We start from the raw sequence: 14,551 nt of genomic DNA, 5'->3' as shown, positions 1-14,551 counted from the left end.
CTGAATTCACTTGATCGTCAGTCGCTTGATCAAATTTAGGTTTCTTCATCCCGACAATGACGAGTTAACCACTAAAGTGTCGATACGCATAATGTCTGAATGCTGACTTTACCTGTCATCACTTCCCCCTGAGTGACAAGTGATTCTGTCCAATTACGATGCACTACAGAGAATTGACAGAACCTCAAATAAAGTCATTTCAAATGAGTCACTACTTGTAAAGTGTGTTGGGAACTCCGTTAAATGGAACGTGAGTCACAACAGTCCAGTAAATATTCCTTTAGTCTCGTCGTAATGGACTACAGCAGACATTAAGTGTGTAATGTGATGAGTAATGTTTCATAATTGCAGTTTGTTTGAAAGTTTAGACAGAATTTAAAAATCCTTAATGTGCTGTTTGTCTCTTGGGTCTAACTAGGCTGGATTTTGATGCAGTGGAATTGTTACGTGGAAATGGGCTGATAATAGCATAAAAGGACATCACAGTACAGTCAGCGAAATATACTTTATTGAGTAGATAATATGTCAAATGCATTTTCAAATAGGTAGGCCTCACAATCAAGAGATTCCCGGTTCAAAACTTTGACTCAGCATGTGGAGTTTATGTGGGGATTTTCTCCAGATTTCTCCCACATTTCAACAACATTCACATTAGGTTAAATGAAAACTTGAATAGTCATTTGTCTAGATGTGCCCGGTGATTGGCTGGCAAACATTCCAGGTTTGACTCTGCCTTCTGCTCAGTCAGCTGGGATTGGCGCCAACTCACCCACGACTTAAATACGGACAAGCAGTGACTTTAGACTGGTGGGGCTGCAGAGAACATATTATTCAAAACATTTTTTTTTAGTTGACTTGGTTTCTGTATAAAACACAACGGTGCAATCTTTTTGGAAGTGAAGAACCAACATGACAAAGGTCAGTAACTCCATGTAAGTAGCTGTTAGCAGACGACGTCTTCCCCCCGCCCCCAAATAGCAACACGAGCATCCCCCAAATAAGTCTCCATGTTACTGTGGCCAGGTGAAGCCGTTTCAAAGACAGGCCTCTCTTGCATCTGTTAAACAAATAAGGAGCCCCTACAAAGGTGTGCACAAGAATCCACATGATCAAAGTGTACCAGAATGGCAGCCTTGTCCCGGCTCGGCCATTATCAGGCCCCATGAATGCTTGTCTTCTCCTCTTTTGTCGGCCCGGGCATTGACAGTCACTCACCCGGCAATGACTGTCACACCAGCGCAAAGAGCCGGCCGCCGACAGGGGCCGACCACATCAAACGAGGCTGTCAAAGAGGTACTGGTGGTGGTGGTGGTGGTGGGGGAGTGTCGCGAGGGTGTGGGGGGACGCTCGCGAACCGTGGCAACAAACACCTCCCTATCCTCACCTACGGCTCAGCGGCAGACACCCACCGCTGCGCTCTGAGCCGCTGCCTCCGCTGAGAAAAGATGTAGTGCCAGGACCTCATTTCCCTCGCAGGAACTCCCCCCGTTGCCCTCCTGGCCCTTTCTCCCTCTGTCAAGTAGCGCTTGTGTTAACCTCCAGCCTAGCGAGACACAAAGGAGCGCTAAAGTGTTTAGGAATGCTTTATGGATGCATGACAAGAGGGAGGGCGACTGCCGGGGGTCAGAAAGTATACAGGATGTGAATGAGATGAATTCACTTTTGCCTTTAACTGCTGAGTCACACTTGAGTTGAGCTTTGGGATGTTTCCAAGCACGCCGATGCAAAAAAAAAAAAGAAAATAGACGGCTGGCCGCCAAGCCGCTGTTGTTTTGTTCTTTTTCCCACAGTGATTAAAGAGTTAAAGAGTACAGTTGAACTGGTTGACTTCCAATTTGTTCTAATTCATTTTAACAGGCCAATATAAAGCCTTTAGTAACAGTGCAGACAACATTTTAAATAACATTTTAACACTCATATCAGTCAGTCATAGCCTACATGTATAAAGAGAAGTTAACCAGCCTTGAAAATATAATTAAGATTAAAAGTAGAACACCTCACCAGGATGCCTGGTGGAGGACATGTAATGGTGAAGAAACAGGAAGGTGTTTTAGTGAGGTCCATGCCAGGGGTCAATAGTTCATTATGTGACAGACATGTGACAGACCTTTCCTCTGACATCTGTAGAACCCCACAGGTCATTTGGAATCACATGAAGCACCCTAACCCCCACCCACCTCAAAAATAAAGAAAGGCTTGTCATTAGATGCATATTTATAATCAAACTAAACGCAAACAAGTAAAAGCACTCATTTGGGGAGCCAAATATGCCCAGTGGAAATGGAACTGCAAGGTATTCGCAGAGCAATACTGTCACCTGGTGGGGTGACTCAATATGGTTTCCTGGGGTTTAATTTCAGAAGTTCTTTTGGCATCTGCTTGATAAAATTTGTTCTGTATGTTGTTTTAATTAATTGGACTGATCATAATTTACTGGGAGGCTTGACCTTGTCATAAAATGTCCAGATCACTATCTAAGCTGAATTAAAATAAATATTACTACACAAACAGTGTTCAGAAGCTGATTGACTTTCAATGGCCTGTGGCGACACCTGTAGGCCCGAATACGGTTCAACATTTTTTAATTCAATCGAATGCGTTGCAAATGCCAAATCGTTGGACAACAACAACAATAAAAGAAGAATGTACGAAGTAATACATTTAACTGTTTGGATTTTATGGCTTGAAAAAATTAAAAATAACAGCCGAAGAATAAAGTCGCGGACGATTAGTACAAATAAAAACGCTCTTTCTATCTGCGATCGGCTAGCTATGTCTTTACGCATGACGATAGCTCAGCCTTGCGACTAGTTTAGTCTGGATCAAAATGGCGACCTAGTGCTATATGTAATGCGGTTATTGCATGTCAACATGTCACTCCTTAGAATTGGTGCCTTCCTCAAATGTCTTAATCGGCGCAGTTTGCTTGAAAAGTGTACGTTTCGTGTCCCTCTTATGGAATGCTGTCAGCGGTGTCTGTCGATGAGAAAAAGCGCAGTTAGACAACTAGCATGTGAGGCGAATGATGTTTTGTTTGCACGACCAGCGTTCTTGGCTGAGGGCGTTTGGTATTGTCTCATTTTAATTTAAAACTCCCCCAAAAGCCAAATTGACATAGAATAAACAAGCAGAAAATAAACGAATTGTGTTATCTTGAGTAATTTCAAGCACTTAAATCAAGGCTAAAAGACAACGAGTCCAATTGTAGATACAAACCAAGTTCAGGATGTTGCTAATTACTTTGCTGTTGTTTATTTATTCCAGATACTCATTTACAACTTCACCGAAGAAACGTTTCATTTTCAGTCCGGAAGACAGAAGATGCAAAGAAACGTGTAGTGGAACAGTCTCAACTGTTAGATGGTAAGGTATTTTTAATCTTTTTTTTTTTTTTTTTTTTTTTTAATCCTAAAATATGAAGCTTAAACTATGTCAATATGGTAGTTTATGATGGTGACTTTTGTCATTTTACCACATTTGCTGATTATTTATTTTTTTAAATGGTTGGATAAGATTGAATTTGATGTTTACGTTTATTTTACTTATTAAAATCTCTCAAAGGGAAAGGATTTGCACACCATGCATGGGGATGCAAATTACTCACATGCAGGCCAAGGAAAGACATTAGCAAGAAAATGGCACACTAACAGTGCAGCACCTCTTCAGTTTGGAGGTGTGTGGAATTTGCATTGCTCAACGGTACCTTGAAGGAGCAAGGAAGCAGTCTAGCATCTCCCCAACAACTAAATGCCATTTTGGAACCATGATCATGTGCAAGTATACAGTAGATGAGCAAATGCAGCCCTGTCCAGACCTTTTTTATAATTTACAGCAATTATCAAGACAACAAAACAATTGCTGCATCAAAGTAGCCAGCAGCTTGAGAACAGGAAACTATGCTAATATCAGCTGCACAAAAACAACCAAAAAAAAAAACTTATGTCACATAAGCTTTCTCTATATTCAAAACATCTAATAGGGTCATGTGTGAGCTGGAGCCTATCTCAGCAGACTTCGGGCGAGAGGTGGGGTACACCTTGGACTGATTGCCACTCAACGCAGGGCTTTAATTAGACATACAAACAATCACACATACATTTTGGGCAATTTATTTGGAAATGCTAGTGATTAATTTGAGTTTTTTTTCCCGCATTTGTATTTTTTCCCCAAGTGCTAGAGGCCAGGATCCAACAACTTCAACCTGATGGCCTTCTTGATGTCCAAAAAGCAAAAGTGGAATTTCTTCATGCCCCCTCATCCGGGAGACACATATCATCTGCCAGAACTCCCACAAGCACATCTCAGGAGAGGCCAGACATTTCCAAATCGCCACAGAATGTCGTGAGGGAACCCTCTAAATCCCAGCCCACTCGCTGGATGGAGAAATTAACTAAAGAGAAGAAAATCAAGCAGAAGAAACGGCCGGAGAAAGTGGCAGGAAAGCATCCCGGTGGTAAAGGCACCCCTAAACTTCCTGGCACTAGTTACAAAACAATATCAACCAAAAAGACTGCTACCTTGGCTGAGAAGATCAATGTGAAGTCCAACGTTCAGGCTGCTGTATCACTAAAAGCCCCTAAAAACAAACAAAAGGACTCCAAGAAGAAACCTCCCAGTGTAGAGAAGCAGATGACTGAGGAGGAACTTGCACGGGTGGCCGAACTGGAAAGGAGGCTCAGCCAGCAAGCCAGCCCGTGGTCCTCCTCAAATCAACCGGAGCTTGATCCTCTGCAGGACAATAAAGGAGGGATGGGAAACATGCGCTCTCGCATCTTCATTTGGCTGGAGGCGTGCGTGTTCGCCGGGGAAATTGAGCGAGCGCAGAATTTCTTGCTCAGCCAGCACAGAGTTCGCAGTCGACGAGCAGTTCTCGACACAGACGTCTACAACATCATGTTGCGAGTCTGGGCCAAAAAGGTGTGTTGAAAAGTTATGTGCAATTTCAATTACAAAAATTGGAAAATTTGGGCCTGACCGAAAGGTTTTTTGTTTTTTGTGGCCTATGCCAATTCAGGCATTTGGTAGAATAAAATTCTTGTAATTGATTAATTGGACAAATAATCATTAATATATATATATATATATATATATATGTATATGTATATATATATATATGTATATGTATATATATATATATGTATATGTATATATATATATATATATATATATAATTTTTTTGATGCGTTAACGCTTTCTCTGTGGTCCATAAAATCACATGGCGTGCCCCAGGGTTCAATTTTAGGCCCGGTGCTTTTTGAACCTGTATGTGCTCCCTCTTAACTTTCGCAGTTATGCTGATGATACACATTTGTACATCTCATTGTCTGCTGGTGACACAGGGTCAAGGGATGTACTTATTTATTTTATTTTTTTGTTAGTATCTTTGATGTCAAATCTGGATGGCAGAAAACTTTCTCCAGATTAAACAGGACAAAACTGAAGTTTCGGTTATCGGTCCTGAGGCCCAGAAAGAGAAACTTTTGTCTAAACTACCAGACCATTGTGAATGAAATGGCAAAGTTGCATACAATTATATCGTATGTCAAATAAAATCAAGTTGTGCTTGAGGTCACATTGATTCTAGAATTCAGTTGACATGTTTTATCATTTTTAAGCACTTTTATTACATTTGAATGTAAAGTTAATACTCTTTGTTTTTGTTTTTTTTTTCAAAAAATTTTTTTTAGGGCACCTTGAATCAGATTGGCCGCTTATTTATTCTCTTGGAGGAGGCGGGTCTACGGCCAAATATTGGCTCATATTGTGCTGCTCTGGAATGTATGGGCCGCACCGCTAACTGCCCTACCCGAGTTATTACTAGGTATGTATAGTACACTGACTAGTACTACAGTATCACATGGATGAGTTTGACAATGTATATACGGTACATAACATAATAATAAGAATAATTCATAACATGTCATCTTTTCATAGTTTTTTCCCCTCTTTGTTATTATTTCTACTTGTCGTGTTTATGTTATGGAAGCTTATCTTTTTCGTTACACGTACGTTTGCATGGCCAATCTTGCTGGGCAATGGTCTACCTCTTCAAAACCAAACTAGCTTGAATATACACCAGGCTCATTACACTCAAATCATTCATCTTCTCTTGTTGTCTTTGCTCCTCCTGTTGATTACGCTGATGTGCTTGCAGACTATTCTTATCTTTGTACAAAGCTTGTTTCATTTTCCCATAAATGAAAATTGTGCAATCTGCATGGAATGCGAGGCAGTTATCCAAAATGTCCTCTAGGAGGCAGTGTAACCAAACACTGATCAACGCTTTGCTGGGTAACTTGGAATTTTGGGGGTCATTTGTTATGCCAGTCACTAGCCTAGCGGCAGGTTAGCATTATCTTCGATGTGCAGTCCGGTCATGGCGACTGTGTGCTCCGACCTCGAGGATATTCTTTTCGAATCAACATTTCGCTGACGCTGTCAGCATCCATCTGCCTCTGGATCGGGCTCACATCTCCAGTCAGGCAGAAGAAGCTTGTGCCAATATAAGCGCAGTCATTGATATTCTACAACTGTCGTCTGTAACCAATGAATAAAGTTTGTAGTGGACCTTATGCGTATGTGTATATGTGGACAGGTGCTTGAACCAGATGGAGGAGGATGGCTTCTCTGTGGACGATGTTTTCAACCAGTGTGTGTTCCAGCTTGATGAAAGAGACATGGCAATGAAGGCCGTACGTGTCGTCCACCCCGACTACCAGCCCACCTCTAACCCCACCCCTAGCCAAAGCCCCCTTTTGTTGGTTCAGGATCTCTACACAAAGGTATCTGACTCATGTCACTTTTTTTTTTTTTTGCTATTTGAGTGCTGGTTTATAGGACGTGTATAGAATTTCAAATGTGCTTAATTCTCAAAATAAACATGGAGGCAATCATCTTTAATACAGTTAATACACAGTGCAGTTGTAAATCCTGTTTCTCTCAAGTTATTTGCTCTTTGCTCACGTAGATGCATTCCTCTAATTGTTCACCAGGTTTGGCGTCCATTTAAGTAAAATGTCGCGCTTTAAATAGACACCCCCCTCGGAAAACAACAACAACGGGGGGTGCCACTAGATGGCTGTAATTGCCTTCACAGAGACTGATAGCTCCAAGTGGATCCTGAGAAGTCATTACCGCAACATAAGCCGCCTGCAGAGCAGTCGGGGCATAGTAAAGCTGAGTGTTGATGCTAAATATCTTGTTTTTTAAGATTTATTTATACAAGTGAGAGCAGATGCTCATTGCCAATGCCAATCTGGCAGCAGACAACATTAAAACAATGAAATAAACACAAAAATAAATACATAGGGCAACAGTGTGATATTGGTATACAATATTTTCATATTGAGTTACATCATAGCACATAACAATCTAAAGAGGTGTGGCTTTTATGGCGAGCTTCTCTTGGTAACTTTTTAAATGAAGATATTTCAAGATATGTCTGTTTTTTTTGTGTGATAATATTGTCTCTGTCTTAAATGCAGGGAAACACCATGAAAACATGTAGAATTCAGTATACAAAGTCTTCTGACTAACATGGGTTGGTTCTCAATGCCCCTTGTCCAGGCAAAAATCCTCGTGATTCGGAATATCTCTCACCTCTCCCCCGTCTCCCCCACCTCCTCTAATCTTCGCATTTTACATTCGTTCCATTCCAAGCATTGTAATTTTTTTTTTTTAGCTTCCACTACATTCTTACATCCTATTTGCCTTTTCTATCTCATTGTGTCTTTGTTGTTAATGAGCTTTTTGTTTTGTTTTGTTTCATAATTCGCATTCAACTGACGTCATTGGCGAGCTAACGGCTGAAACGCTGCCCAAATAAACTGGCTCGCTCGATAGCGGAATAGCAAACAGGACGGTCTCTCGTGGCGCCTCGGGAGACCACGTTGGTGGCAGAAGCTCAAGCTCATTAGAATACTGTTTGCTCTGTGTCACATGCTCATGTAAAATGCAGTTTGATTTTGCTTCAACTTAGAGACAGTCATTGCTCCTTCAGTCCTATACATTACAGCCATACTAAATAATAAGATGATAATAAAATAAAATACTATGCATTGAGGAGGTTTGTAGTGGCTAATATAGCCAAAATAGGCAGCTACATATGACCAGATATTCATATATGTGCGTTTTGACATGGTGAAGCAGCATGTGGCTCATTAACCAAGGTCAAATCAAATGTCTCTCTACAAACCACAAGTCATAAGTTACCCACCCCTCTCCACTCTTACTACATGCAACTACAATATCAAATTGATTTTTTTTTTCCTTGCGTATGTGTTTTCAGAGGGATAACCACCAGTACCCAAAGCTGGATTTCACTCAAGAAGAGCTCCAGGAACGTTTCAAACTCCAGCTCAATATGGAGAAAGCCTGCACAGTCACCATTGACTCTGTGGAAGCATCCAAGCCTGTCACAGAAAACATAGCTAAAAGGGTAAGACATTGTTAATTTCAACTGCCTAATCTTCATTCAGTCATCAAATGTATCGACAAATCTGCTCGGGTTAAATAGACAGACAGATAGACTGCTATAGAATGTAGTTCAAATGTATTCATGGACAAATTTGGTGGGATCGAGCCTAATCTAGTGCATTCTAATGACCTACAGCATACACTGAAAATATTGAACTTGTGTGTATTTAGAGTATTATTAGGGAAATTTAACTTTTTGTTGGACCGAGGTGAAAAAAAAGTGGTCTTTGTCTTATTTTCACTACTGACACATTTCTGAGGGCACTTCTTGTCCACTTCAAGTGTGGAGGAGGCAAACGTCATATCTTTCTTCTAACGGTGGCATTTAAAGTCCAGGCTGGCTCGTCTGCCTCTGCAGATGGGCTACGTGGGAAGCGAGTAAGCCGAGAGTCCCTAGTGGCCAGGAAGCATTTACAGACGGGCAGGCAGGAAGGCAAGCAGGCAGGGCAGAATAATAATGTATTGTAATGGAGGAACCCGGAGAAGAGGGAGTGAGAGTCGCCTCTCCATCCACCGGCCAGACTGTCACTACTTAAAACTACTATACTGGCTGGCTAAAAGTCTTTGATTAAACATAAAAGTATGAAAACACTCAGATGGGCATTTGGAATTACAATAGGACCTGGCCGACCTGCGCATAGCAAAATGCATCATGAAAAAGAATGAAACAGATATACTAGTAAGTTGCACTGGACAATAACTCAAATTTATTTGGGAAATTTATTTCGCAATAACCGAAACCATGAGCAGTAGAGCTCAGACTGGCACCCAAAATCCTCATTTCGTTATCATACTGATGACAGCGAATGAGTTCCGGTTTCATTCAAAACTTCAGCTTCAAACTTCCTTTAGTTTAAAATGGCTTACTTGAAGAACAATCCCGTACCGCATCGTGGCCAAAGGTTATTGTCGTCTTTTTTTTTTTTTGTGCCATCAATGGTAAATCCTTGTAGTGGTGGATGCCGCATGCTAAATAATAGGGCTAGGTATTGATTCTAATTCTAATTGATTCTAATTTCTTCAATCAATTCTATTTCGATTCACAAGAGGTCAGTTTGATTTGATTTCGATTTTTCACAGTTCAATTCATTTCAATCTGATATTGATTAATTAAGGCACATCAATCCAAGAAAACACCCCAAATATTAAATTACAAAGTATAATTTGCGGCGACAGTAACTGGTCAAATAATTTAGTTTATTAATCAAAGTAACACGCGTTATCATCGCTTAAGTGTTACCCAAACATTGACATCAGCAAGGATGAGATGAAAATATTTTCATAAGCTAATTCAATAATTGTTAATATAAATTAAAAAGATTCTGAAATGGTTTTAAGTGCAATAATGTTCATATCTTCTTCATAAATGTAAGAATATACTTTTAAATTAATGTAAACGCTAAATGTCAAGAAAACTGTAAAATACACAAAAAATGTGGCCTTTAAAATTCTATTTTCTTGAGAATTTGTGGGGAAAAGAGATATATGAAATAATCGATTCATTGTTTTATGAATCGATATCGGACTTGAAGAGGAAAATCAATTCGCTATTGAACATTGGATTTTTTTAAACACAGCCCAACTAAATGAGGTGGTGGTAATGCACCAAAAGTGTACTTGCTAATATTACTCCAATTTCAGTTTGATTAAGAAGCATGTGTTTCCCAAAGAATACATATTTTTGTTTGCCTTTCATATTTTGGAGCAGTAGACTATAGAAGTTTCACGGAGTTTCCTACTTTTAAATTTTAAAATCACCATAAAAAAAATTACAAGCTTATTTTAGCTTATCTTAGGAAATTTAGCACGGAACTTAAATGTTTGGTCTTTGAGCCTCTTTTCCTCAGAGAAAGTGCCTTCAACACAGAACTCAGGTCAAATGGATGTTGTGCACACTGCAAAATCGATAGATGACATCGGCAGCCATAATCTGGTGTGGCGTTGAAAATACTTGTCGGACAGTGACAATTGCTTTCGACACAACAGAAATAAGTGTCAACTTCACACTCCTGTTCCAGCAACACCCTGACAGGCACAAAGCAGTGTTGTTGACTGCTGTTGTCTCATCTGTGTTGCGATCACAAGCAATGTCGTCCTTTTAGAGGGCGTTACTGACGGTGCAGCGGGCTCAGTGGCACAAGGCCCTCCTCCAAGCCTTCAGGGAGAGCAAGATGATCCTGGGGAAGACCAGCAGCAAAAACCTCCGACTCAGCCTTTATCCCTACCTCTGTCTGCTGGAGGACAATGTCTACGTGGATATCATGATACAGGTAATGCATCCCGCCAACCTCAGCCGGCAGCTCGATGAAAGGCCAAACAGTGCAGATTCAAAGCAGTCTTGTGATTGGCCTGAATATTTGCTGCTGTGTCTTGTGTCCTACCAGAGTATTTCCAGCATGCCTCCCAGCGGCGAGTCCCTGATGACTTTAGCCAAAGATTTGGGCAACCACGTTTACACAAAGTACTCAGTCCGCCACAAATACAGCAGTCAGATGGTGGAAAAGCTGAGCAGCATTTACAATGCTTACGTAAACTTGCTAGCCAAAGACACCAAGGTATACAAGAAAAGAAAGAAAGAAAGAAACAAAAAAGATTTCTCGTGAACTGTTTTTGCTCTCTCCTTCCAGGCGTACAACGTGCTTCCCCGGGAGGAGTGGTGCAAGCTGGAAATGGAACACCCGTCGGGGCCCTCGCTCCAGGGTTGCAATTCCTCCTGGCCCAACAATGTTACTCTGGAGCTGGGAACGTACCTGCTCGATCTGATGGTCAAGAACCTTAAAATCAATAGCGACATCCTGAACTCGGACCTCGAGAGGAAGTCCATCCCCATCCTTTATCACATGTACACTTTTCGAAGCGCCCGACAGGTACCATGTCCGCACATCTCTCTCTTCTATCAGAATGTATTTCAATTTTTGTACAGATATTGAGAGTTTTAGTCATCGCAAACTAATGTCTGCTCGATCTCAGACATTTTCACGGATTAATTATGACTGGAAGCATCTGAATACACTTGTCCTTGGCTTTTTGACACTCTTAAGTCAGTGTCACCTTGTGCACCCCACTATCAAGCACGACGCTCCCATGAGGCCAAATTATAAAACCGCTTACCCTCCCGCGCAAAGAATCCAGGCTAATCCCTTTTTTTTTTTTTTAAGTGTCTCCTTTTTAATTGGCTGCCACCAGACTGCAGGAGGGTGAAGTGACCGTGTCATGGGAAAGCACGAAGGAAGACTTTGAGGACTACTTGATGCAAGAGTAGGAGATAACTGAGATAACTTTCACCTTGCGCTTATGAGAGGCAGTTGTAGCTCTCGCTGCCTTTGCTGTGACTCTTCTCTTCTCCCCACCTTTGCTCTCTTTGGAGGTTAGCTCATCAGGGGAGCCGCCTAATGACTTGACGACGCAGCATGACCGTCTGAGTGGTGCAAAGCAATGTTTGGCTTATTTATTTTTTTTACTGTCAGGTTGCTCTATTTCTTCCCACAAGACTATTTACAACACGTTAATTACTTTATTAGATATTTTTGTGTTGTTTTATAATTACATGTCATAGTCAGTGAATAGTTCAATTTAGTGACAGATATGTTGTTGTTTTTTCTAGAAATGATACAGATTATTAGTAATCAATGAGGCCGACTTGTTAAAAAAACAAACGGCCTTATACTAACAATTTACGACCTGTATACTGTATGTCTCATCTGTACGTACACCGAATAGTTTGTAGTAGTCTGCTCGTGAGATGGGAGGAGCAAGACGGCCGCCCTGTGACTTCAACGGCTTGCACGGACATGTATGGACTATCAACTATCCAGTCATATATTCAGATCAGTGGTCTATCCCCAGTTCAATTACAAATAATATAGTAAAGTATATAGTATGTGGAGCCTCAAAATCTGATACAGGGTCACATTTTTCTGTCTTTCCTTTTAGAGTGACTGTTGCTTTAAGGGCTGTTGCTGCAATTTTCACATTTATTCAAGTGCTGATCTTGGCTCTCTCCCCTCAGGTGGGCTTCATTAAGCCCCACCCCATCCTCACTCAGTTGCAGCAGGACGCCGTGGAAACGAAACTGACATTTGACCCCTCCGTGATGCCGATGCACTGCCCTCCTACACCCTGGACTTCGGCTAAGTTTGGCGCGTACCTGCTGACCCCTGCCAAGCTGATGCGCAGTTTGCATGGGGCGACCCAGCACGATGAATTATTGGAGAGATGCCCGAACTTTCACCCGGTCATAGACTCCCTTAACCAACTGGGCAACTGTGCCTGGAGGATCAACAAGCCTCTCTTGGACATCATCATCTCCATCTTTAACGATCGGGGCAGCGACAAGCTCGACATCCCTCCTCCCCTGTCGGAAGCCCCCACAATTCCAAATTTCAATCGGCACGACCCCTCTTACACTGCCAGCGAGAAGGCCCAAATGAAGCGGGAGGCGATGAACGCCAAAAAGAAATGCAACGAGATGCACAGCTTGCGTATGGACGCCCTCTATAAACTCTCCATCGCCAACCACATGAGGGACGAGGTCTTCTGGTTCCCGCATAATATGGATTTCCGGGGACGCACGTACCCCTGTCCTCCATACTTCAACCACCTGGGAAGCGACGTGACCCGCTCCATCTTGCTGTTCGCAGAGGGGAAGCCGCTCGGGCCAAAGGGCCTGGACTGGCTCAAGATCCACTTAGTCAATCTGACAGGCTTGAAGAAGAGGAGCTCGCTGCAAGGAAGGCTGGACTACGCCAACTCTATCATGGGGGACATTCTGGACTCTGCTGACCATCCTTTGAATGTACGTCGATCTTTGTTGACATTTGCTTCACATTGTTTGGAAGATGAACTTAGAATAGGAAAAATGTAAATTAAAAGTATTAATATCGGCATATTATTCAGTCGAAATGTCATGACAACCACAATTTTCCATAACAAAACCCCACAACTCTTTAATGATGAACCACTAATGGACTTGAAAACAACACAGTAAAATTAGCGGGTTAGGCTAGCAGCCAATTTATGGTGAAGTTCTGCTGCACAAGTTGTCAACCATTAAAACTAAAGTAACGTTTTGTCTATTGACTTAATATTAAATATGTATGCGGCGTATGGGTGCCTCATGCTTGTGTTTGTCTCCTCAGGGTAAGAAATGGTGGATGAATGCAGATGAGCCGTGGCAGGCTCTCGGCTGCTGCATGGAGATCGCCAGCGCCGTGAGATCTCCCGACCCAACGCAGTTCATCTCTCATTTTCCTGTGCACCAGGTATCATCAGTGTTTTCTATCCATTCATTTTTTCATTAAAAAAAAAAAACATTTTGCTGGCACTGACTGGCAGTGTTGGGAACTTTATAAAAGTAATTTGCTGTAGTTACTCATTACTTGCTCAAAAAAGTCACTGAGTTAGTGATTGAATTACTTTATAATATTACTAGGCAAAGTAACTATTTTCACTACTTAGTTTTATATCAAATTATTTTGATTTTTTAATTTTATTTTATTATTATTATGTGGTTACATTGCTTTGGAAATCTGATATTCCTTCGCAGCAGCTAACTCAATGGGCAGAATGTGAATCAGAGCATGTGTCTCTTATCAATTCTTTTATATAACCACTAAATTTAGATTTTTACTACCAGTCATGTTTTCAGCTACGTTTTTAAAGGGCACATTAATATTAACTATCTAAGACCGAACTAACCTTTTTAGACCTTTTTTCTGCCGTATGTCGATAAAGTGCAAGCTAGTGCTACTTATGAATGCACCTTTGATACTAAATCATCTGTCATTCAGAACCATTTAGCTTCTGCAAAATAGACTTGCATTCAATATGAAGCGAGATTTGAATTGCCAAAAAAATAAAAAATTCCAGGTTTTATCCAGCCTATCTAGGAATAGAGAATGAAGTCTGGAACATTGCCACTCGATTCATGTTGATGAATGTGCGCTGTCCCTGACGGCGAAGCGTGATGTGGAACATGAGGAACCTGTAGGAAATCTCATGCATCATCATCAGCCAGACAGCAACCAGCTGTACTTAACATTGTAGGGCTGAGCCATTTGGGGAAAAATAATCAATT

At 41.4% G+C, this 14,551-nt stretch overlaps 1 protein-coding gene across 2 annotated transcripts in view; it reads left to right on the top strand.

Moving 5' to 3' along the window:
* Positions 1-2,800: 2,800 nt before the first annotated feature.
* polrmt (polymerase (RNA) mitochondrial (DNA directed)) overlaps positions 2,801-14,551 on the top strand; it is a 34,040-nt gene continuing 22,289 nt past the window's right edge. Inside the window, exons 1-11 of one of the 2 annotated variants that reach the window (XM_077534676.1) lie at positions 2,801-2,935; positions 3,265-3,363; positions 4,172-4,917; positions 5,688-5,821; positions 6,596-6,782; positions 8,288-8,437; positions 10,578-10,745; positions 10,860-11,030; positions 11,103-11,342; positions 12,485-13,270; positions 13,614-13,736. In XM_077534676.1, the coding sequence (XP_077390802.1) occupies positions 2,851-2,935; positions 3,265-3,363; positions 4,172-4,917; positions 5,688-5,821; positions 6,596-6,782; positions 8,288-8,437; positions 10,578-10,745; positions 10,860-11,030; positions 11,103-11,342; positions 12,485-13,270; positions 13,614-13,736 (2,889 nt within the window). In that variant the 5' untranslated portion in view covers positions 2,801-2,850. Of the gene's footprint in view, positions 3,014-3,264; positions 3,364-4,171; positions 4,918-5,687; positions 5,822-6,595; positions 6,783-8,287; positions 8,438-10,577; positions 10,746-10,859; positions 11,031-11,102; positions 11,343-12,484; positions 13,271-13,613; positions 13,737-14,551 lie in introns of both variants that reach the window. The other variant, XM_077534675.1, reaches the window with a different exon arrangement.

This window comes from Festucalex cinctus, chromosome 10, assembly GCF_051991245.1.
Source record: "Festucalex cinctus isolate MCC-2025b chromosome 10, RoL_Fcin_1.0, whole genome shotgun sequence".
NCBI lineage: Eukaryota > Metazoa > Chordata > Actinopteri > Syngnathiformes > Syngnathidae > Festucalex > Festucalex cinctus.
The sequence above is the reverse complement of the archived record's forward strand: the minus strand, read 5'-3'. Positions and strand labels throughout refer to the sequence as shown.